The sequence below is a fragment of the Bos indicus x Bos taurus genome, chromosome 2, assembly GCF_003369695.1.
Source record: "Bos indicus x Bos taurus breed Angus x Brahman F1 hybrid chromosome 2, Bos_hybrid_MaternalHap_v2.0, whole genome shotgun sequence".
Lineage (NCBI taxonomy): Eukaryota > Metazoa > Chordata > Mammalia > Artiodactyla > Bovidae > Bos > Bos indicus x Bos taurus.
The window spans coordinates 103,047,838-103,073,618 of record NC_040077.1 but is presented as its reverse complement, the minus strand read 5'-3'; the positions used below and the strand labels follow the sequence as shown (position 1 = coordinate 103,073,618).

Genomic DNA, 25,781 nt, shown 5'->3' with positions numbered 1-25,781 from the left:
ATGCAGCACTCATTTAGTAGCAGTGGGCATTTGCCCCCAAATCATCTGGTTGGTGTTGGAGCACAAGGCTGAATGGAAATGCCAGCCTACCGTCTGGTGATTCTTACACCCTGTTCATGTAAATATGGAAGTGCATTTGCACTATCTCTAGCCAAGCCACATAAACTTGAAGAGCATTCATTACATTGATGAAAATGTACTTCTGATGTCCCTTATATTTCCTGACACATTCTAGGACTGACTGAAGTTAAGGCCAGAGAAGCATTGCCCTTGCAAAATGCCACCTTGGCTCAGGTCCTCCTAAAGTTTTTCATTTAGATTTAAATACCCAAAGGCTGTGTATTCCTGATTTGGGAACTTCAAACGTTAACTAGTAGCTTCTGGATTTTAGGTTTGAATTAACTTCAAAAGTTAAAGATAGTTGCTAGGTTAAAATTAATGAACACGCAACATACTGTATCCTGATGTATTTTAAAATATAGGCGGTATGTGTCCATTAACTTTTGGATCCTTTGATCAGACGCAATGGTTTTTGCCAGCCTCCTCCTAAAAATGGTGCACTCTCAGTGGACCAGCGCTGGCGTACTGCTGACAGCACTGGGCTCTGACCAGAAGGGTAGGTTAGCTGAACAAATGCTCTCCTTTCATAGCTTAAATCTCCCCCATTCCTCACTCTCTCCCTGTTTTACTCTCACTTGCCTTGTCTTTAATCCTGGTGTCCTGATTCTTCTGCCACCATTATTATCTTTTATATTAATATTAAAATTACATATTTTTTTTCACTTACACTTGAGGTTTGTCAGTTACATATTTCTTGATTCTCCAAGTGCCTATGTGCTTGAATTTCCTTGTGGAAGCAGAACGACGCTTCGTTAGACATTTCTGCCCTTCCTCCTCCCTTCTGATTTCACCCTTCCTAGTAACTGTGCCCAGCAGGCACTCTAACAAGTGCTAAACTATCTATAGAATGAATAGTTATAGAAGGGAGAAACAGAGGGAGAAACTTATGCTTGTGTATTTAGTATTAAAAGGAAGAAGACAGAATTGCTCCATATAAAAGCAAATTAGCTTAGGCCAGGTTTTGCTGAAGTAAATCCCATTATAAAAAATATTTATGTATGAGGAATTAACATTCATTGTGCCCAGGACTATGGATGAGCTTTTACATACAACATCTCTTTTGATCTTAACAATATCACTCAAGGTATATGCTGTTGCCTCCTTTTTGTCCCCGAAGAAAAGAGGAGGTGAAATCAAATGAGCTAAAGTCACGCAGTGATGAAACTGGAGCTAGCATCATACAAATCCTCATTATAACCTGTTGCCAAACAGATTTTGAAATCTTGATCTGGTTCACTTCATTTCAGTTAGTATTCACAGCAGTGAAAGTCTAGCACATCTGAAATTCAGAGAGCTCATTGTAAATCAAGTGTGGATATCACAGCATTAGATTCTTCTATAGGCACCAAACACTGTGTTGTTCATTTGTCCATATAAGTTTTGAGCTCCTACTCTAGCCATCCTATCTATATATGGCATGTATACACATAAAACTTTACCAGTAGGGCAAATTGACCTTCATGGAGAGTTGTGACTATCCATGCATTCCTGGATTGGCACATTGCTCTTTATGCAGTTGGAATAATACTTATGAAAAGTTTTTGGCCAAGCTCCCTCTTTTGAGAGTTAAAGATTTTAATTTGGCCTTGGTAGTTGAAAAGCTTTAATCTTGCAGCCATTTCAGATCAGCAGAAGACTGTCTTTGACCTTAGCATTTGTAGTTCCTTCTCTAATTTTCCATTTTTTATTTTAAAGAATTACAGGAAGACAACTGCAACCATTTTGTTTGAGTAGTAAGACAATAAACTATATAGTTGTGGCTCAGATTGACGTTTAATAAATAAAGGGTTATCACATTTTATGGTGTCTGAAAGAATGCTGTCTGTAAGCATAAGCTGTGATTCATATGTAAGGTACATATTGATGTTTTAGGTAAAGATCGAAAATATTCTTTATAAGAAAAATAAAATGTAAAAAGAGAAACTCCATAATAGTAAACATGAAAATCATAAAGACCAAGTTATACCAAAAATATTTCCATTTTGAAATGATGGTTTAAGGGGAAAATATGCATCACAGTTAAAACTAAGGCATTCAGCATGAAATCCCATTTACCTAGTCACTAGATTGAATACATATTCTAAACCACTTTGACATGCCACTTCTCTGTCTCAGTATACCCATCTGACCTGTGGGTTTCAACCTCCTTGTCCTCAAGAAAGCACCAAGATTGGTAAAGTATCAGATCAGATCAGATCAGTCGCTCAGTCGTGTCTGACTCTTTGCGACCCCATGAATTGCAGTACCCCAGGCCTCCCTGTCCATCACCAACTCCCGGAGTTCACTGAGACTCATGTCCATTGAGTCAGTGATGCCATCCAGCCATCTCATCCTCTGTCGTCCCCTTCTCCTCCTGCCCGCAATTCCTCCCAGCATCAGGGTCTTTTCCGATGAATCAACTCTTTGCATGAGGTGGCCAAATACTGGAGTCTCAGCTTTAGCATATATAGGACTTCTACTTAGCACACTCTAGAGAAATAATGAAAGCCTGTATTACACTTACCCAAAGGGACTTCCAGTGTAAAGGGACTTTGACATATAATCGCTTTTGATTCCCAAAGACAATTAGTCTTTTCAGACCATGGGACACTCCCAGCCTCTCTCCCTAGCTTCCATGAATCATTCCAGGCCTCTCTGACACTTCTATATTGACTCTAGAGCTATAATTCTAATGTCCTATTTAGGGACAGTCTCATGCTTAAGATAGTTCCCAGCCTCCTTTTTCTGTCAAACTTTCACTTTGCACTATTCATTGCCACAGAGACCTGTTCTCTGGTAGGTGACTCTACATGTTAACCATCTGAGCCACCAGGGGAGCCTATGTTAATGACTAACAGGCAGTAATCCCTGTGGATATGTCAGATACCCAGTGTCTCAGTCACATAATCCATTAATCTGGTTTAAAAGCACACATATCTAGAGAAATGCCTATAATAATAGGCAAGTTAGAAAGAGATTTAATTAGAGATGGGTTGTTCTATACTTTGATCAGCTTTCAACAATGTACATTTACATTTACACAATGTAAATGATATGGGGAAAGAGTGTGAGATTTGGAACCACAACTTGCAGTTTTAAGTTACTACTTTGTTTACTTACAAATGCCACTGAGTTTTAGTACCCAATCCATAAAAGGGGAAATGATGTTTAGCTTCCGTAGTCATGTGAAGGAGGCTAAAATGTGATGTTATTTGTAAATGTGCTTTTAAAGCTAAAGAGCATTAAAACACATAAGAGTTACAAATAGTTACATGTTGTGTGTGTGCTAAGTTGCTTCAGTCCTGTCTGACTCTTTGTTGTCCTGTGAACTGTAGCCTACCAGGCTCCTCTGTCCATCGGTTCTCCAGGCAAGAATAATTGAGTGGGTGGCCATTTCCTTTTCCAGAGGCTCTTCCCAACCCGGGGATCAAAACCACATTTCTTGTGTCTCCTGCATTAGCAGGTGGGTTCTTTACTACTGGTGCCACCTGAAAAAGACACCCTCTTGAGCCAACTCTTCAGGGACATATAAACTGATCATATATTCTAAGAACTACAGGATTGGTGGTTAGCAAGGGGCTTGTGTGTGGAACAAACAGACCTGGCGTGTATGTGCAAGCCTCATCTTGACTCTTCATGGGTCATTGATCCTTATTTCCCCTCAGTTCATCAGCCTTAAGACCTTCAGGCTAGACACAGTGAAGAGAAAGAAGGCAAACGGTTGAACAAGGAATATTAACTTCCTTGGGCCTATATTCCTGTAAACTCTATGGCACAATTATAAAGTCTTATCGCAAAATAGAAACAAAACTATTTATCTTAGTTGGTGGGAGAGCCACCCTGCAGTTGGAAGTTAGTAGAGGGTGGGGGCTTGCAGGAGTTTTACTCAATGCTGAAGTTTAGACTTTATCCTGAAGATGGGAAACCTGCTCAGAAAAGACAGCATTAAAATGTTATTTAAGCATAATACCTATCTGCATGTGTACTTGTTAAAAGGGATTATTATCTTTATCTGAGGTCTACATAACTTGTGTAAGACTCATAATGAGGACAGTTCCAGTCGTCTAGTAATGGAAATGTATTCAGGGCCTTTTTGACACTGACTTTGTGTTAGAAACTTCAAGTTCCTCTACTGATTTCATGGAGGGACAAAACTCCATTCTGAAACTCCCTGTGTCAATATCCCCTCTTGCATTCTCTTGGGCTCTCCTAAAGTCATGTGTGTTGTGTGTGTATGTAATATGTAAACACACAAATATATTTTCAAAATACTATTTAATAAATGATAATATATATATACAAACATACATACACTTAAATGTATTTTTTAAATATTAAATTGAACATTAAGTTAACATTAAAATGTATTCAGTTCAGTTCAGTTGCTCAGTCATGTCTGACTCTTTGCAACCACATGGACTGCAGCACTCCAGGCTTCCCTGTCCATCACCAATTCCTGGAGCTTACTCAAACTCATGTCCATTGAGTCGGTGATGCCATCCAACCATCTCATCCTCTGTTGTCCCCTTCTCCTCCTGCCTTCAGTCTTTCCCAGCATCAGGGTCTTTTCCAATGAGTCAGTTCTTTGCATCAGGTGGCCAAAGTATTGGAGTTTCAGCTTCAACATCAGTCTTTCCAATGAATATTCAGGACTTATTTCCTTTATTAAGTTGTATTAATGTATTTAAATGTATTAAATGTTGTTCAGTCAGTAAGTTGTATCTGATTTTGCAATACCATGCCAGGCTTCCCTGTCCTTCACTATCCCAGAGTTTGCTCAAACTCATGTCCGTCGAGTCAGTGATACCATCCAACCATCTCATCCTCTGCTGCTCCTTTTCCTCCTGCCCTCAATCTTTCCCAGCATCAAGATCTTTTCCACTGAGTCAGCTCTTCACATCAGGTATTCAAAGTACTGGAGCTTCAGTTTCAGCATCAGTCCTTCCAATGAATATTCAGGCTTGATGTTCTTTGGGATTGACTGGTTTGATCTCCTTACAGTCCAAGATAAATGCATATTTTTATTTATTTTGGACTTCCCTCATGGCTCAGAGGTTAAAGTGTCTGCCTGCAATGCGGGAGACCTGGGTTCGATCCCTGGGTTGGGAAGATCCCCTGGAGAAGGAAATGGCAACCCACTCCAGTATTCTTGCCTAGAGAATCCCATAGACAGAGGAGCCTGGTGGGCTACAGTCCACAGGGTCACATCAGTCCTTCCAATGAATATTCAGGCTTGATGTTCTTTAGGATTGACTGGTTTGATCTCCTTACAGTCCAAGATAAATGCATATTTTTATTTATTTTTAATTTTTTAAAATTATTATATTGTTATATATTAGCACTCTGATTTTTTTAGTTTTTTTAAATTTTTTATTATTTTTTATTTTAATTGGAGGCTAATTACTTTACAATATTGTGCTGGTTTTTGCCATACATTCAGATGAAGCAGCCATGGGTGTACATGTATTCCCCATCCTGACCCTTTCTCCCTCCTCCCTCCCCATCACACCCTTCAGGGTCATCTCAATGCACCAGCCCTGAGCACCCTGCCTCATGTATCGAACCTGGACTGGCGATCTATTTCACATATGATAATATACATGATAATAGAAATGTTTTAATGCTATTCTCTCAAATCATCCCACCCTCACCTTCTCCCACAGAGTCCAACAGTCTGTTCCTTACATCTGTGTCTCTTTTGCTGTCTTGCACATAGGGTCATTGTTACCATCTTTCTAAATTCCACATATATGCATTAATATACTGAATTGGTGTTTTTCTTTCTGACTTACTTCGCTCTGTATAATAGGCTACAGTTTCATCCACCTCATTAGAACTGATTCAAATACATTCTTTTTAATAGCTGAGTAATATTCCATTGTGTATATGTACTACAATTTTCTTATCCATTTGTTTGCCAATGGACATCTAGGTTGCTTCATGTCCTGGCTATTGTAAATGGTACTGTGATGAACATTGGGTGGGGTACATGTGTCTCTTTCAATTCTGGTGTCCTCAGTGTGTATGCCCAGCAGTGGGATTGCTGGGTCATATGGCAGTTCTATTTCCAGTTTTTTAAGGAATCTCCACACTGTTCTCCATAGTGGCTGTACTAGTTTGCATTCCCACCAACAGTGTAAGACAGTTCCTTTTTCTCTGCACCTTCTCCAGCATTTATTGTTTGTAGACTTTTTGATAGCAGCCATTCTGACCACTGTGAGATGGTACCTCATTGTGGTTTTGATTTGCATTTCTCTGGTAATGAGTGATGTTGAGCATCTTTTCATGTGTTTGTTATCCATTTGTATGTCTTCTTTGGAGAAATGTCTGTTTAGTTCTTTGGCACATTTTTTGATTGGGTCGCTTATTTTTCTGAAATTGAGCTGCAGGAGTTGCTTGTATATTTTTGAGATTAATTCTTTGTCAGTTGCTTCACTTGCTATTATTTTCTCCCATCCTGAAGGCTGTCTTTTCACCTTGCTTATAGTTTCCTTCATTGTGCAAAAGCTTTTAAGTTTAATTAGGTCACATTTGTTTATTTTTGCTTTTATTTCTGTTACTCTGGGAGGAGGGTCATAGAGAATCCTGCTATGATTTATGTCAGAGAGTGTTTTGCCGATGTTTTCCTCTAGGAGTTTTATAATTTCTGCTCTTACATTTAGATCTTTAATCCATTTTGAGTTTATTTTTGTGTATGGTGATAGAGAGTGTTCTAGTTTCATTCTTTTACAAGCGGTTGACCAGTTTTCCCAGCACCACTTGTTAAAGAGATTTTCTTTTCTCCATTGTATATTGTTGCCTCCTTTGTCAAAGATAAGGTGTCCATAGGTGCGTTGATTTATCTCTCAGTTTTCTATTTTGTTCCATTGATCTATGCTTCTGTCTTTGTGCCAGTACCATACTGTCTTGATGACAGTTGCTTTGTAGTATAGCCTGAAGTCAGGCAGGTTATTCCTCCAGTTCCATTCTTCTTTCTCAAGATTGCTTTGGCTATTCGTGGTTTTTTGTAATTCCATACAAATTGTGAAATTATTTGTTCTAATTCTCTAAAAAAATACTGTTGGTAGCTTGATAGGGATTGCATTGAATCTATAGATTGCTTTGGGTAGTATACTCATTTTCACTATACTGATTCTTCTGATCCATGAACATGGTATATTTCTCCATCTATTTGTGTCCTCTTTGATTTCTTTCATCAGTGCTTTATACTACTACTACTAAGTCATTTCAGTCGTGTCTGACTCTGTGCGACCCCAGAGACGGCAGCCCACCAGGCTCCCCCATCCCTTGGATTCTCCAGACAAGAACACTGGAGTGGGTTGCCATTTCCTTCTCCAATGCATGAAAGTGAAAAGTGAAAGTGAAGTCGCTCAGTCGTGTCCAACCCTCAGCGACCCCGTGGACTGCAGCCTTGCAGGCTCCTCCGTCCATGAGATTTTCCAAGCAAGAGTACTGGAGTAGGGTGTTATAGTTTTCTAAATATAGGTCTTTTGTTTCTTTAGGTAGATTTATTCCTAAGTGTTTTATTCTTTTCATTGCAATGGTGAATGGAATTGTTTCCTTAATTTCTCTTTCTGTTTTCTCATTGTTAGTGTATAGGAATGCAAGGGATTTCTCTGTGTTAATTTTATATCCTGTAACTTTACTGTATTCACTGATTAGCTCTAGTAATTTTCTGGTGGAGTCTTTAGGGTTTTCTATGTAGAGGATCATGTCATCAGCAAACAGTGAGAGTTTTACTTCTTCTTTTCCGATCTGGATTCTTTTTATTTCTTTTTCTGCTCTGATTGCTGTGGCTAAAACTTCCAAAACTATGTTGAGCAGTAGTGGTGAGAGTGGGCATCCTTGTCTCGTTCCTAACTTTAGGGGAAATGCTTTCAGTTTTTCACCATTGAGGATAATTTTTGCTGTGGGCTTATCATATATGGCTTTTATTATGTTGAGGTATGTTCCTTCTATGCCTGCTTTCTGGAGGGTTTTTATCGTAAATGAATGTCAAATTTTGTCAAAGGCTTTCTCTGTATCTATTGTGATAATAATTTGGTTTTTATCTTTTAATTTGTTAATGTGGTTTATCACATTGATTGATTTGTGGATATTGAAGAATCCTTGCATCCCTGGGATAAAGCCCACTTGGTCATGACGTATGATCTTTTTAATATGTTGTTGGATTCTGTTTGCTAGAATTTTGTTAAGGATTTTTACATCTATGCTCATCAGTGATATTGGCCTGTAGTTTTCTTTTTTGTGGCATCTTTGTCAGGTTTTGGTATTAGGGTGATGGTGGCCTCATAGAATGAGTTTGGAAGTTTACCTTCCTCTGCAATTTTCTGGAAGAGTTTGAGTAGGACAGGTGTTAGCTTTTCTCTAAATTTTTGGTAGAATTCAGCTGTGAAGCCATCTGGTCCTGGGCTTTTGTTTGTTGGAAGATTTCTGATTATGGTTTTGATTTCTGTGCTTGTGATCAGTCTGTTAAATTTTTCTATTTCTTCCTGGTTCAGTTTTGGAAAGTTATACTTTTCTAAGAATTTGTCCGTTTCTTCCAAGTTGTCCATTTTATTGGCATATAGTTGCTGGTAGTAGTCACTTATGATCCTTTGTATTTCTGTGTTGTCTGTTGTGATTTCTCCATTTTCATTTCTAATTTTGTTGATTTGATTCTTCTCCCTTTGTTTCTTGATCTTCTTGAGGAACCAGATTTTAGCTTTGTTGATTTTTTGCTATGGTCTCTTTTGTTTCTTTTGCATTTATTTCTGCCCTAATTTTTGTGATTTCTTTCCTTTTACTAACTCTGGAGTTCTTCATTTCTTCCTTTTCTAGTTGCTTTAAGCATAGAGTTAGGTTATTTGTTTGATTTCTCTCCTTTTTTCTTGAGGTAGGCTTGTATTGCTATGAACCTTCCCCTTTAGCACTGCTTTTACTGAATCCCAAGGGTTTTAGGTTGTCATGTTTTCATTTTCATTCATTTCTATGCATATTTTGATTTCTTTTTTGATTTATTCTGTGATTTGTTGGTTATTCAGAAGTGTGTTGTTTAGCCTCAATATGTTTGTATTTTTAATATTTTTTTTTCCTTTAGTTGACATCTAATCTTACTGCATTGTGATCAGAAAAAATACTTGAGATGATTTCAGTTTTTTTGAATTTACCAAGGCTAGATTTATGGCCCAGGATGTGATCTATCCTGGAGAAGGTTCCATGTGCACTTGAGAAAAAGGTGAAATTCATTGTTTTAGAGTGAAATGTCCTATAGATATCAATTAGGTCTAACTCGTCCATTGTATCATCTAGAGTTTGTGTTTTCTTGCTAATTTTCTGTTTAGTTGACCTATCGATAGGTGTGAATGGGGTATTGAAGTCTCCCACTATTATTGTGTTATTGTTAATTTCCCCTTTCATATTTTTAGCATTTACCTTACATATTACGGTGCTCCTATGTTGGGTGCATATATATTTATAATTGTTATATCTTCTTCTTGGATTGATCCTTTGCTCATTATGTAGTTCCCTTCTTTGTCTCTTTTCATGGCCTTTTTTTCAAAATCTATTTTATCTGATATGAGTATTGCTGCTCTTGCTTTCTTTTGTTCTCCATTTGCATGAAATATCTTTTTCCAGCCCTTCACTTTCAGTCTGTATGTGTCCCTAGGTTTGAGATGGGTCTCTTGTAGACAGTATATATAGGGGTCTTGTTTTTGTATCCATTCATCGAGTCTTTGTCTTTTGGTTGGGGCATTCAACCCATTTACATGTAAGGTAAATATTGATAAATATGGTCCCATTGCCATTTACTTTGTTGTTTTGGGTTAGAGTTTATAAACCTTTTCTGTGTTTCCTGTCTAGAGAAGATCCTTTAGCATTTGTTGAAGAGCTGGTTTGGTGGTGCTGAATACTCTGAGCTTTTGCTTGTCTGTAAAATTTTGATTTCTCCTTCATATTTGAATGCAGCCCATGCCTCCCTGTTCAGCCCCCGCTTGCTGGTGGCGGAAGCAAGCATCTGGGCTACTTCTCTGCTGGGAGTTGCAATTAGGCGTGCCATCTGTGGGTTTTATTATTTTTTTTTCTCCAGGTTATGCTGCTCTCTGAGATTTCCAAATTCCCCACAGACCCATTTCCTGGTGTTTGGAAACTTCTCTTTTATTTATTTATTTATTTATTTTTTGATGATATTTTAATTTTATTTTATTTTTAAACTTTACATAATTGTGTTAGTTTTGCCAAATATCAAAATGAATCCATCACAGGTATACATGTGTTCCCCATCCTGAACCCTCCTCCCTCCCCATACCATCCCTCTGGGTCGTCCCAGTGGGCTAGCCCCAAGCATCCAGTATCGTGCATTGAACCTGGACTGGCATCTCATTTCATACATGATATTTTACATGTTTCAATGCCATTCTCCCAAATCTTCTGACATACATCACAGCAGGATCCTCTATGACCCACCTCCCAGAATATCAGAAATAAAAGCAAAAATAAACAAATGGGACCTAATTAACCTTAAAAGCTTCTGCACATCAAAGGAAACTATCAGCAAGGTGAAAAGACAGCCTTCAGAATGGGAGAAAATAATAGCAAATGAAGCAACTGACATAGCAACTAATCTCAAAAATATACAAGCATCTCCTCCAGCTCAACTCCAGAAAAATAAATGACCCAATCAAAAAATGGGCCAAAGAACTAAATAGACATTTCTCTAAAGAAGACATACAGATGGCTAACAAACACATGAAAAGATGCTCAACATCACTCATTATCAGAGAAATGCAAATCAAGACCACTATGAGGTACCATTTCACACCAGTCAGAATGGCTGCGATCCAAAAGTCTACAAATAATAAATGTTGGAGAGGGTGTGGAGAAAAGGGAACCCTCTTACACTGTTGGTGGGAATGCAAACTAGTACAGCCACTATGGAGAACAGTGTGGAGATTCCTTAAAAAACTGGAAACTTCTCTTTTAAGACTCCCTTCCTGGGACAGGTCTCCATCCCTAACTTTTTTGTCTTTCTTTTTATCTTTTATATTTTGTCCTACATCCTTTTGAAGATAATGGGCTGTCTTTCTGGGTGCCTGGTGTCCTCCGCCAGCGTTCAAAAGTTGTTTTGTGGTATTTGCTCAGCGTTCAAATGATCTTTTGATGAATTTGTGGGGGAGAAAGTGGTCTCCCCATCTTATTCCTCTGCCATCTTAGGACTGCCCCCATGTCTGATGAATTATAAAGAAATAATATATGCCAAAGCAGCCCACTATTTTGAATTCACTTTTTTTTTAGGGGGAAACTAAATCAAATCATTCCCTCCTGAATTTTCATTTGTTTTGTCAAGAAGTGAAGGGAGGGAGACTAAGGAGAGCTAATGAAGATAAATTTTAACTGGAGCTTTTGAATATAAATATGCACAACAAAAAAAATTTAGACAAGGTAATTGCTATCTTCCTTTTCCTGGACTGAATTGGCACCATAAAACCAAGCTTAATGTAGGAAGCAAAAATTAATGATAAGCCAAACAATTCTCATCTTCAATCAACTAATTCTCATTCTTCAATTAACTAATAGGAAAACAGACATCCTAGAACTTGTCCAGAAAAGATTAAAAATGACATGATTCTGAGGGGAAAGGAAAGAAAAGCTTGATTTACAACCACTCCTTTTAAGGGTTACTGGATACTTCTACTACCATCTATACGAAACTTCAGTTACTGCAGCAAGTAGGAAAATGGAGCTTTGAGTGGAATAGGGCACTTAAAACAAAGTCTTGACTTCCCAATGGAGTATCCCACTGGACATGGGAAGGAATAGATATTCCTTAAGGCCACTGACTGGGCTGCCTCTGGCATGTCATTGACTCTGGCAGTGTCTCTCTTTTTTAATCTATAAAGTGTAAATAAATAATGTTTCTCTTTTAAATAGCCCAGGGCAGTTGTTTTTCAGATTTATAAATGCTTATTTTTAAAGCATTTTGATAGTTAAGAATATGTCTTAGTCCTATGCTGCATGAATACTCAGTCTCTCAGTCATGTCCGACTCTTTGTGACCCCATGGACTGTGGCCCGCCAGGCTCCTATATCCATGGAATTTCCCAGGCATGAATACTAGAGTGGGTTTCCAATTCCTTCTCCAGTCTTAGTTCTCTGATAGATCCTTTTAAAGTTCAGACTCATCTAGTTACATCTCAAAGAAGGTGTTCCACTTTAGTTTTTTAAAGGAGATTTTAAAAATCACACTAGAAGTTACTAATGATAGACCTCATTTTCCCATAAGCAAGCTGGAAAAATGTTTTGGGACTAAAGATGCAAAACAAGCTTTCCAAATACATGCAAAATAGTCTATCCAAGTTACTACATGTTATAAGGAAAAAGTCTCCACCCAGCAGAGCTGTTATAAAAACAAGAAACAATATATGTTACATGAAGAAACACATATTAGGAATACAATAAATGTTAGCCATCTGGTTATCCATTAAGTAATCCTACCCCAATCAGTATTTTGATTTTTATCTTTTTGGTACATCTGACTTATTTTTTCCTGAATTTTTATATTGTACCTGATTTCCTCACTTTTTAAAAATGTTGGCGGTCTCTTGCTTGGAGTTTAATTCTATTAATTTTTTTCCTATACATTTTATTAAGGAACATAAAATAAGATCTGTGCATTGTTACCAAAAGGAGTTATTTTATTTTATTTTTTTTACGTCTGATGCTTATGAAGAAATTGGTGCATGCCTAGTAGCATTAAGTAAAAGCTGGAAACTCATTTTGTTGACTTGAATGACATAAAACAACAGGGACAATGATCAGGAAAAACTAATGTTGAACTGGAAGAAATTAACTATTCCTTTAAGCATAGTAAGAAGTCAGTGAAATTATATCAATCTTCAGCTCAGTTCAGTCATTCAGTCTTGTCCGACTCTTTGCGACCCCATGGACTGCAGCATGCCAGGCATGCCTGTCCATCACCAACTCCCAGAGCTTGCTCAAACTCATGTCCATAGAGTCAGTGATGCCATCCAATCATCTCATCCTCTGTCATCCCCTTCTCCTCCTGCCTTAAGTCTTTCCCAGCATCAAGGTCTTTTCAAATGAGTCAATTCTTAACATCAGGTAGCCAAAGTATTGGAGCTTCAGTTTCAGCATCAGTCCTTCCAATGAATATTCAGGACTGATTTCCTTTAGGATTAACTGGTTTGATCTCCTTGTAGTCCAAGGGACTCTCAAGAGTCTTCTCCAACACCACAGTTCAAAAGCGTCAGTCCTTTGGTGCTCAGTTTTCTTTATAGTCCAACTCTCACATCCATACATGACTATTGGAAGCACCATAGCTTTTGACTAGATGGACCTTTGTCCATGGATGTTTCTTGATAAAATAATGTCTCTGCTTTTTAATATGCTGTCTAGGTTGGTCATATCTTTTCTTCTAATGAGCAAAGGTCTTTTAAGTTCATGGCTGCACTCACCATCCACAGTGATTTTGGAGCCCCCCAAAATAAAGTCTGTAAATGTTTGCATTGTTTCCCCATCTATTTGCCATGATGCTGAAGAAGCTGAAGTTCTGTGAAGACCTACAAGACCTTCTAGAGCTAACACCCCAAAAAGATGTCCTTTTCATCATAGGGGACTGGAATGTAAAAGTAGGAACTCAAGAGATACCTGGAGTAACAGACAAACTTGGCCTTGGAGTATAAAATCAAGCAGAGCAAAGGCTTACAGAGTTTTGCCAAGAGAATGCACTGGTCATAGCAAATAGCAAACATCAATCTTGTTTAATGATCTTGGAGATCATTATGAACTTTCAGATATCTTCCATGTTTCATTACTATTATTTATCAATATCCTCAGGCCTGGAACTGAGGATTCGATATTGAATATTTAGTAAGGCTCCCTCATTTATACTTTATTGTCTCAGAGTCAGAAAGAAAGTGCTGTGACTTTCAAGTTTTAATTCCTTAGTTTCACATACTGTCACCTTTTTCTGGAAAGAAACCCACCACTGTCTACAGAGGATTTTCTCGTATGTTAAGCAACTGCATTGTGTTTCTTTCACCTTTTCCAGAAATTGAATTGGGAAGACAGGATAGTGTGAGGAAGGCAATTTTTGTTGTCTATCATCTCTGAAAGCACTTGAAGACTATTCATATCCTTCTGTTTCTGTCTAAGTCCTTAGGCTAAGACAAAAAGCATCTGCTTGCCTCTGACACAAAAAGGGCTTCTTTGAAGTTCACTGAATATACTTAAGAAGGGACAAGGAGGAAGAAACATAACACACAATAATACTCACCTAGTTCATGTGCTGATTCTCATCCCAGTTTATTTTAATTATTGGATTTATGAGAAGAAGTTAATTTTATTATTGCCTTAGAAAGTCTAATCCTGGAAGGGCAGTTCCAAAATACAAAAGAAGGGATAAATTGCCTGGAGGTTACTGATTCAATTGGATATAATTCTCAGGTATTAAAGCCCCAAAATAAAGATGGGGGTGACCAGAGTTCATTTTGCTAACATGGTAAACTCTATGCTTTTTTCGTATATCTCATTAGTCTCTCTAATGAGGGGACATTAGGGTAGAGACAATTACAGGTCTCTTGCCCACTGATAACATTTCCATGTTACGTACATACAAGGTGTTTGCTGGTCATTTGCAGATTGATTGAGTGAATGAGTAACAATGTTGTATTGCTGATATAGAAATGCATATTGGAACAATATTACCCAAGGATGGATAGCAAAAAAGAAACTTATCATCTGGGGATGCATAAGCTTAAGGAGGGATTTAAAGACAAAATTTCCCACAGTTTAAAAGAGTAACAGGAATTCCATGATAGCATTTGTGTGGTAAAATCTCTTTGGTCAGTTCTGCCTCAGATAGTCCAGGCTAAACACTGTGCTTCATGATCTTGCACTACTCTTGTCTACATGATGGTGGAGACCACTGACCTGAGTGGTAGTGAAAGCTATAAGAGTCTGGGGAATTGAAATGAGCTTGCTTAACTTGGTTATCATTTAAAAAAAATCTGAAGAGATTACAGAATGAAACTGACTCACTAATAAAGTTATATCATTTACCAGTAATTGTGAGAATATCTTTAAAGAGCTGCCAGCTGGCTAATGGCTAACTTGCTTCAAAAATGTGAGGAGAGAGATCCTGGGAATTCACACTAGATGTGAGCACATTTTTCTTTTAGCAAGAAAAAGAAATGACTTCCCAAGCAGCTCACTTGGTATAGTTTTAATAAATTAAGTTATGTCTTTCTAACCTGCTGCAATTCCTTGAAAGAATTAACTGAATATTTGCAGTTGGCATTCTGTTGTGATCTTCCCACAAGGCTCAGAATGTAGGGTTCTTTAAATAAGTTGCAGTTGCCTGGAGAATCTCATGAAAAGAAGAGACTGGCAGAACCCAGTCCTTTGGGTTGCAAAGAGTCAGACACAACTGAGCGACTAACTTTGTCACTTTTCACTTTCATAACTTAATAGTAGATAAAAGTTTAGATCCCAGGAGAGTTCCAAAAACCAGATAAGGTAAGCAAAAATGTAGAGAGCATGGCAATCAGTTTAAAGAATGAGATGAATTTTAGAAACCTAGAAACCATTTAAAAAAATATTTGTTAATAATTCAGAAGCAATACAAGTAAACGGTACATATTTGTCAAACATGTTTGGAGGATTATGAGAAACTCTTGAAGGACTTAATTAAGCTTGATAATGGAGTAAACACAATAGCAGATGATGCTCAATGGAGAGAAGATGGAAGTAATATACAATGAACGGTTTAGAGTCATGCATTGAATGAGTTATGAATTAGCCATGCCTCTCAGGAAGAGAAATTAATACACAGGGCAAGGACAGTAAGCAAAAAACCTAGGTCAGTGAATTACAACATTCACAAAAAGTGGATGGAATTTATCAATTCAAAGAGCATTGCTTTAAGCTATTTTTAAACTGGCTTGTGGGTAAAATTGCATTATAATGAGTTTTCTCTGGTACTTTAGTAACTAAAACCTCCTCCTTATTGTTGTTTAGTCGCTAAGTTGTATTTGACTCTTTTGCAAGTCGTGTCTGACTCTTGCAATTCCATGGACTGTAGGCTGCCAGACTCCTGTGTCCATGGAATTTCCCAGGCAAGAATAGTGGAGTGGGTTGCCATTTCCTTCTCCAGGGTGTCTTCCTGACCTAGAGATTGAACCTACATCTCCTGCTTGGTAGGTGGACTCTTTATCATTGTGCCACCTGGGAAAACCCCCTAGTTCAACCCTAATGTGGTGGTGGTGGTGTTTTAGTCTCTAAATAGTATCTGGATCTAATGTAATTCCAGCATATTATCATTAAAATAAAGGTGTGAAGTATTTAAAACCCACTGGGAAGAAAAAAAAAAATGACACATTTACATATCCACTACCTAACTTTATCAAAACCTAGCATTTTTATGTCATATTTTTCAGAATTTTTTGGTTGTTGTTTAAAAGAGATCAAACCCTAAGGTACCATTGAGGCCCTGTTTAAACCTCCAGCATCATTTGCTTTCCCTTGCTTTCTGTCTCCCTCCTTCCCTTCCTAAAGGAAACCATTGTCGTTAACCCAGTGTGTAACATTCCCATGCTTATATTATATTTTCTACTACGTATTTTTTTACCTCATGACATTATATTATTTTCCTGCTTTTAAGAAAAAAAAAGCTTTCATGATTTCTGGACTTCATTTAATTTTGTTGTTGTTGGAAAAGCTGACTTTATTAATCCTTGGAACTAGGGAGAGTGCACACCATGAGGAACTGTGGTTATGTCTCAAGGAGAGAGTGTTAAAGAGAACTTCTTGTAAGATTTAGACTTTGGGTGATAATTGAGGTCCTAGGAAGCAGGGCTTTGTTCTGAATTGGACATTATCAGGAATCAAGGACAATTCTATAATTCTTTGCAGAAAACTGTTTCTGCTAATTTCCTTCCTGGCATATTAAGTGCTGCTTCTTTTACTTCTTCTTCTGTTATGAACAGTGCCAAGTGAACCTTTACCTTATGTCTCCTGGCATAACTGTAAGTGTTTTTCCCAGTTTTACAGAGATATAGTTAATATATAATATTAGTTTCAGTTATATAGCATAATGGCACAATATATGTATATATAGCTAAATGATCACAAGGAGTTAACATCCCTTGCCTCAGTTCAGTTCAGTTCAGTCGCTCAGTCATGTACGACTCTTTGTGACCCCATGAATCGAAGCACGCCAGGCCTCCCTGTCCATCACCAACTCCCGCAGTTCACTCAGACTCACATCCATCGAGTCAGTGATGCCATCCAGCCATCTCATCCTCTGTCGTCCCCTTCTCCTCCTGCCCCCAATCCCTCGCAGCATCAGAGTCTTTTCCAATGAGTCAACTCTTCCCATGAGGTGGCCAAAGTACTGGAGTTTCAGCTTTAGCATCATTCCTTCCAAAGAACACCCAGGGCTGATCTCCTTCAGAATGGACTGGTTGGATCTCCTTGCAGTCCAAGGGACTCTCAAGAGTCTTCTCCAACACCACAGTTCAAAGCATCAATTCTTCCCAACTCTCACATCCATACATGACCACTGAAAAAACATAGCCTTGACTAGACAGACCTTTGTTGGCAAAGTAATGTCTCTGGTTTTGAATATGCTATCTAGGTTGGTCATAACTTTCCTTCCAAGGAGTAAACATGTTTTAATTTCATGGCTGCAGTCACCATCTGCAGTGATTTTGGAGCCCCCAAAAATAAAGTCTGACACTGTTTCCACTGTTTCCCCATCTATTTCCCATGAAGTGATGGGACCAGATGTCATGAACTTCGTTTTCTGAATGTTGAGTTTTAAGCCAACTTTTTCACTCTCCACTTTCACTTTCATCAAGAGGCTTTTGAGTTCCTCTTCACTTTCTGCCATAAGGGTGGTGTCATCTGCATATCTGAGGGTATTGATATTTCTCCCAGCAATCTTGATTCCAGCTTGTGTTTCTTCCAGCCCAGCATTTCTCATGATGTACTCTGCATATAAGTTAAATAAGCAGGGTGACAATATACAGCCCTGACGTACTCCTTTTCCTATTTGGAACCAGTCCGTTGTTCCATGTCCAGTTCTAACTGTTGCTTCCTGACCTGCATACAAATTTCTCAAGAGGCAGATCAGGTGGTCTGGTATTCCCATCTCTTTCAGAATTGTCCACAGTTTATTGTGATCCGCACAGTCAAAGGCTTTGGCAGTCAATAACGTAGAAATGGATGTTTTTCTGGAACTCTCTTGCTTTTTCCATGATCCAGCAGATGTTGGCAATTTGATCTCTGGTTCCTCTGCCTTTTCTAAAACCAGCTTGAACATCAGGAAGTTCACGGTTCACATATTGCTGAAGCCCTGCTTGGAGAATTTTGAGCATTACTTTACTAACATGTGAGATGAATGCAATTGTGCGATAGTTTGAGCATTCTTTGGCATTGCCGTTCTTTGGGATTGGAATGAAAACTGACCTTTTCCAGTCCTGTGGCCACTGCTGAGTTTTCCAAATTTGCTGGTCCCTTGCTTCACATGGTTACAAATTGTTTTTCTTGTGGTATTTAGATATCTTGTGGTATTTAAGATCTATTTAGCTAGAAACTTCCAGTTTTACAATAAAATATTGTTAACTATAGTCACCATGTTATATATTATATCCCCAGGACTTGTTTATCTTATAACTGGAAGTTTATGCCTTTTGACCACAGGGTTTTAAAATTTACATAAATGGTACCCCACTCTAGTATCCTTCAGCGTCATACTTTTGAAGCTGGACATTATGCTTTCCCTCAGCATTGCATTTTATATGTTTATTTCTGTTGATTTATACAACTTTACTGTATTCAGCTTGACCATGTACTCCATGCATAGATATATCACAATCTACTTATCCTTCGTCTTTGATGATATCAGTTCTTCATTTTGTTTATTTATGATGGAATTTTGATGCATATTCTTTTATGTCTTTGTGCACATGTGGTATAGCATATATACCTAGAGCCATGCATATTTTCAATGATGTTGAATGTGGCCAGATGCTTTCCACAGTGTGTGTGTGTGTGTGTGTGTGTGTGTGTGTGTGCTTGTGTGTGTTAGTCACTCAGTTGTGTCTGACTCTTTGTGACCCCACAAACTGTAGCCAGTGAAGCTTCTCTGTCCATGGAATTCTCCAGGCAAGATTACTGGAGTGGATTGCCATTCCCTTCTCCAGAGGATGCCCAGGGATCGAACCCTGGTCTCCTGCATTGCTACACTTCCACAGTGTAGCTTTACTAACACACTTCTTCCCCACCATGGGATGAGAGCTCCCACTGCTGCGTATCCTCTCCAGCACTTGGTGTGGTCAGACTTTTTAAACTTTGGCCTATCTGATAGGTGTAAAATGGCATTTCATGATTTCAATTCTATTTTTCTCAGGTACATTCTTTTCAGAAAAAAAGAACTTTTTTTCTTAGAAAAAATGGGAAATACTAATTGCTATGTTAATATTTTTGACTCTACAACTTAGGAAAAGGCCACTGGGGAATTTTTCTCTTTTCTCTCCCAATGAGACAGTGGCTCTGATGAAAAGGTGTTCTACAGAGAGGGAGGGGGAAGGCCGTTCATATGTTGTGGTTACAAAGCAAGCCATGGATCACTTAAGTTGTCTCTTTGTGATTGGCAGAAGTCTTAGTAAGAGAATCTTTGGCTTAGGAGAAAGTCAAGTTTGACAAGAAGATGAGACTGCTACTTGTCAGCAGCACTGCTTGAAAGAAAAGGTTGTGACATACATTTTCCACTGGCAGGTTGTCACAAGAATCATTTGTAAATTGATGTAATATGAATACCAAAGATATGAATATTACACAAGCTGTTGAGGAATGATCAGATTTGGAACCCTGTGATCAGATCCTGTTCTTCCCAAGACCGTCTATTGAATCAGAGAAGTTACTAAGTTCTGCCTTTATAAGACCTAATTCTTTTCTATACAAGTGCTCCTAGCAATGCATTGCTCTGACTTTTATTCTTATACTGTAATGCACAAAATTCTCTGTGATCATAACTGAATCATATTTCTGAATGAAAAAAAAAACAGTTATTAGTAGCATACTTTTATAGGGATGACAACTGAAGTTCTTTTCTCCATGTCATAACTCTTAATGAGTTATTGAGATCACATTTTAATTTTCAAACATAATTTTCATCTTAAGTGCTTAATACTTCAACATGGCTAACCACATTTTATAGGAGATTCTTCTACTTGTAATAGTTATGATGGATAGGTACCCAGATTTATTTTTCCTGCATAAGTGAGGAAATGACTCATGGTAGAGGTCATAGTGATTTACTTAGTAAATTACTTGCAAAGCTAGGATTAAAAAGGATAATTTTAAACTCTTGTTCCTGTCCTGTACTTCACTCACAAGAGTAATTCCTAAAAGTTAACTCAGAACTTAACCCAGTTATCGGATAAGCAAAGATTTGGGGGAGAGTTTGCAGGGGATATGTTTCTATCTAACACCAAACAGCTTTACGCTATTTTTATTGCCTTAATCAGTATTTTGTATACCAGGACTATGATGATGGTGGCCCAACTTGGAAATGACCTCTGTTACTAGGTGGTAAAGGGAGCTCAGTTCCTCAGTTTCTCCCTAGTCTTTGCCGCTTAGTGGCAGACACTCTCAGGGGTTCTCAGTCACTCACCATTAAGGATGGGTTACTGGATGGTTAGTCACTTTCAAAGATGCTCCTGTGCTGGGTGGGAACAAATGCACTAGGACCTGCTGAAGTATAGTTCTCGATGCCTGAGCATTAGTATTTCTCTCAATATAGGGAAAGCTGTACCTCTCCCAAAGCATTTGTTTATTTTTATTAATACTGTGAACTGGCTAAATGATCATTTCTTTCAGTTCCTTAGGACATTCAGGCTCAAATTTGTGGTCCACCTCTAATAATATACAGACCTTTGGCGCCTATTATGTGCTGATTCTGTTTTTTCTTAATCTTTCTTTGTTCTCATTCAGATTTCCTCATTACCTTATTTTTTTCCATTATAGAGTGTGTACTTTTAAAAGCCTCCCTAAATCCTTCTGGAAAGAAATTCCCTTCTCCAAACAGTGACTTGAGTTTTGCTGAAGGACTCCCACGTTTGTAATGCACAGTTTTAATGGACTCCCACAAATAAATACTAGGGTGTTTGCTGAATTGCTCTATCTAAGCTAACTTGGTGAAGGGAATTTTAGTACAGTGAGACTCAAAGCCAATACATTTCATTATATAAAAATTACACTCCTGGAAGTGGTGTGTGGGGGTTAGGGGAAATCTTTCCAGTTCCAGGTCACTTTTCAGTTGGGAGTTCATGAGAAAATGGGTTAAGGCACTGTTTCCCCATGCAACATTCATTCTCAGGATAGGAGTCAGTGCTACCTTAAGAAACAAGAAAAAGAAAGGAAATAAATTCTTTTTCCTAAACTCATTTGGTCCCAGAGTTGATGGAAATCCTGATGCTCCCTTTCTTCCTACTCCCCCAATCCCAAACATCACATGGAGAGAGGAATCAGTTCCTCAGTTCATTCTTCCAGTGTGGGTTAACTACCCAGGTACCGGGCTGATACGCAGTGCAGTTAACAATTAGCAGTCAGAATTTCTGCACAGATCAGAACAGATGTGGTGGCTCTGGGAGAAATATCACTCTTCTGGAGTACCCCCTCTTTTTTGCTAAATTTTAGCTGATGTTGCTGGATCTGTGTGGGAGGGGAGCTTATCTTAGGGGAGAGGCTGCAACTGATGTGGCTCAGTACAGTGGCTCTCAGCCCATGTCTCTATCAGGTCTTTTTTATATGACCAATCCACACAGTCATACCAATGTATACCCAGCTTCATATCAGCCCTGCCCCAGTGGCCAGAAGGCTCTCTCCTGGTCAACCACATCCAGAGAGAATTAAGAAATTAAGCTTAATAGGAAGAATGTCCTGCAATGAAGTGAGGAGTCAGGATTAATTCTTTTTTTCTTTTAACTTTAACTTAGAAGTAAATAAAACTGTTGCCAAGATTCTGTTTGTGAATGGCCATGGCAGGGAGATTTTAAAAATGCAATTGTGAGTCCCTCTGCATAAAAGACAAGTTTCAGAAAGGCAAAATACGAGTTAAGGTTAGGCCATCTAACAGGACAAACAGACCCCACTCACCCAAGATGAATTGTAGAATTCAACATTCTTTGCCAAGTGGGAATATTTTTTAATAGTATTTTGGAGATTCTTACTTTTAAATTTCTCCAGAGTCAGTCCATATGGGAGTTTTTTATCTAGCATATATGTGTTCCTGTTGTGTGTCCTAGCCTTGAATCAAATCATTTTGTTTATGATTTGAATAGATCAGACCATGCCCTTTGGAAGCCATCACCCAGAAGGGTCCCCTTAATATTCAGAAAGGAGGGCTGTTCATTCTGTTCTGGAAACTTAGTAATGTGGGTTATGGAGCCCTTTTGACTGACCATCAACTCAAGTGTGTACTTTGAAAACTGAAGAGATAACATCCAAAGAGATTGCAATATCCCTAGTCCAAACTGCCTCATCCTGTTATCTTAAAAAATAATAATAGTAATAAACTAAAGACACAAAGCAGGCAGGAATCGTCCCCCACTTCCTCTCATGCCTGCAACTGCATAGCCAGAGCCCAGAATGGTCTCCACAGGGACATTTTTTGCATCTTTCAAAATCCATTGACTGTGGTTCTTAGAAGCAGCTCCAGGGAGAGTGGGAGATGTGGGAAGGATCCCAGCATGCAGAATGCCATCTCAGTCACCCAAATCTGTTCTTTTCTCAATAACTTTAGCCAGTTTGTTGTTGTTGTTCAGTTGCCAAGTCGTGTCTAACTCTTTGCAACTCCATGGATTGCAGCACACCAGACCTCCCTGTCCCTCATCATCTCCTGGAGTTTGCCCAAGTTCATGTCCATTAAATTGGTGATTCAGTTCAATTGATTGACCATCCAACAGTCTCATCCTCTGCTACCCTCTTCTCCTTCTGTGTTCAATCTTTCCCAGCATCAGGGTCTTTTCCAATGAGTTGGCTATTTGCATCAGGTGGCCAAAGTATTGGAGCTCTAGCCATTAGACATATACAGACACCAACCTTTTGTGTATAGGACCTCCTTACCCACCGCTTTAAGGATTAGACATTGTGCCTCAGCCCTCACTGCCAGTAACAGTCTACATTTGCCAATGGATTTGAATTTGGGAAAGCACTTGTGAAGCAAGACTTGTCTGGGGAGAATTAGGAAAGATGTGTCATGACACCACACCCACTGAACATGCAGTAATTGAAGCACTACACCAGTTGATACAGGTACACATTATGAATTACTAGGGGAAGAAACATGGCATGCAATCCTCTTATCCACCCATTGGTTCACAGCACAGAAATGAGAGACCAGGCAGAACAGCAGAGCCCTAGCCACTGTGTGTGAATTAGACAAATGTTGCAATAACAGTGAGCATTGGTAACTCATGATTCTGTGTGGCCTTTCCTTCCTCAGCGTTCATAGGACTTTACACAAGCTGTATCCAATTAATCTCCCTTGTGCCCCATGAGGTGGCAAGGCCCATTATCCTCAATTTGGTGGATGTGAAAATAGAGACATAGATTAATTTACCCTGGGAATTCAATGAATCAACAGCAAAACCAGAGGTGGTACCTGTTCTTCAAAGTTTCAGTCTGTTCATTCCAAGATGTACTGAAACTTAACTGAACAAAATATTTTTTTCATTATTGTCCTATGTCATATAGTTCTAGATCCATCCCTGGCCTCTTGTTTTTCATGTGACCTTGAGTAAAATTGTTTGGTCTCTCTGAGGTTATCTGTGAAATGGGTGTACACTTGACTTACCTATCTTATAGAGCTGTCATGGGGTTCACATGAAATGCTGCTGCTGCTAAGTCACTTCAGTCATATCCAACTCTGTGCGACCCCATAGACGGAAGCCCACCAGGCTCCCCCATCCCTGGGATTCTCCAGGCAAGAACACTGGAGTGGGTTGCCATTTCCTTCTCCAATGCATGAAAGTGAAAAGTGAAAGTGAAGTCGCTCAGTCGTGTCCGACCCTCAGCGACCCCATGGACTGCAGCCTTGCAGCCTCCTCCATCCCTGGGATTTTCCAGGCAAGAGTACTGGAGTGGGGTGCCATCACATGAAATGATAGCTGTTTAATTCTGTCAAAATGTGAATCTTTTTTTTAACCCAATATTTTACTATGTATTTTCAATTATATTTTATTCACAGTATTTTTGACATTTCAGGAAAACAAATGACTTCTATATGCAGTTTATATACTAAAACCATGATGAGCTTTGAAATCAGACACTAATTTGCTTTCTTTCTAACACACAAACACACTCATACACAAATACAAATAACCCAGAGTTACATTTTAAAATGTTTAAATGAAAGAAAATTTAATAGAAGAATGAACCTTACTTAGAACCTCCTCAGTGCCAGCCACACAGTATCTGTTCAGTAAACATTTATTTAATAGATGATGGATGAATTCACTTTGTGGATAATAAACTGAGCAGTTGGTGTTAGAGATGTCAATGTGTACTAGCTAGATTTCTGTAGAAACCAAGAACTAAATGGCCTGTAACAATAAATGTTATTGATTTCATTAATCAATATCAGTCTATCTACTTTTATAAGATACATGAATATAATGCAATATTATCCTTTGTACTTATCCACTGAGCTTACTGTTAATATATCCATTGTTATCCTCTGAACTTACTATACTTGGTGATAAAATTGGAAACTTTGCCTTACAAATAACAAGGATGTATATTATGCTAAAATTCTAAATCATTCTGTCTTACTGTGACCCTCAGGGACTCATCTATTCATTGATTCATTTATTAATATAATTAATAATTGCTTACAATGTGCCAAGCATTGTGCTGAGAAATATGTTAGAACTTTTCTTTCTTTCACATAGCTTATTCTTTAGTCTTTCAAAAGGGCAGTTTTATTGAGCTGATGGCTCTGAAGATTCTCAGTCCTATCAGTATTTAACCCCAAGCTAAGACCTCTACGGCTTCCCTGGTGGCTCAGCGGTAAAGACCTGCCTGCAATGCAGGAGATGTCAGCAGACATGGGTTCAATCCTTGGGTCAGGAAGATCCCCTGGAGGAGATGGCAATCCACTCCAGTATTCTTGCCTGGGGAATTCCATGGACAAAGGAGGCTGGTGGGCCAGAGTCCATGGGGTCCCAAAGAGTCGGACACAATTGAAGTGACTTAGCGTGTATGTATGCAAGGTCTCTCTGGACCGTGAAGGTAAAATAAATAAAAGCAGTTTTTCAGAGGGAATGAAGTCAGAAAGATCCGTTCTATTTGATTTTACCTTGTGGTGGGCAGGGGAACAGGATCAGGACAAGCTGATCCTCTAAGTGGAAGGTGTGTGGGAAGGAGAACAAGGGCAGTCCTGTAGTGCCTGACAATTTGAAATGTCAGGTTTTATGTCGTTCATAATTTTCAATATGTCTTTTACAATGCAATTGAGAATAAAACTTTCTCAAAAACTAGAAGAAGAAAAGGACTTACTTAAATAAATTATTACACCTTTACTTCTGAGATTCATTTTCTTTCTCCTATTTGTTTAATTCATATCGGGTTATTGGATCATTTGTAGGTAATGTTTCTAGAAATGTTTGTCCTATTTCG

General features: G+C 38.5%; 1 protein-coding gene across 1 annotated transcript in view; it reads left to right on the top strand.

Moving 5' to 3' along the window:
- The first annotated feature begins 525 nt into the window (after positions 1-525).
- The window catches only part of ABCA12 (ATP binding cassette subfamily A member 12), a 167,208-nt gene continuing 141,952 nt past the window's right edge, over positions 526-25,781 (top strand). Inside the window, 1 exon segment of the mRNA XM_027554070.1 lies at positions 526-616. Within this exon segment, the coding sequence (XP_027409871.1) occupies positions 526-616 (91 nt within the window).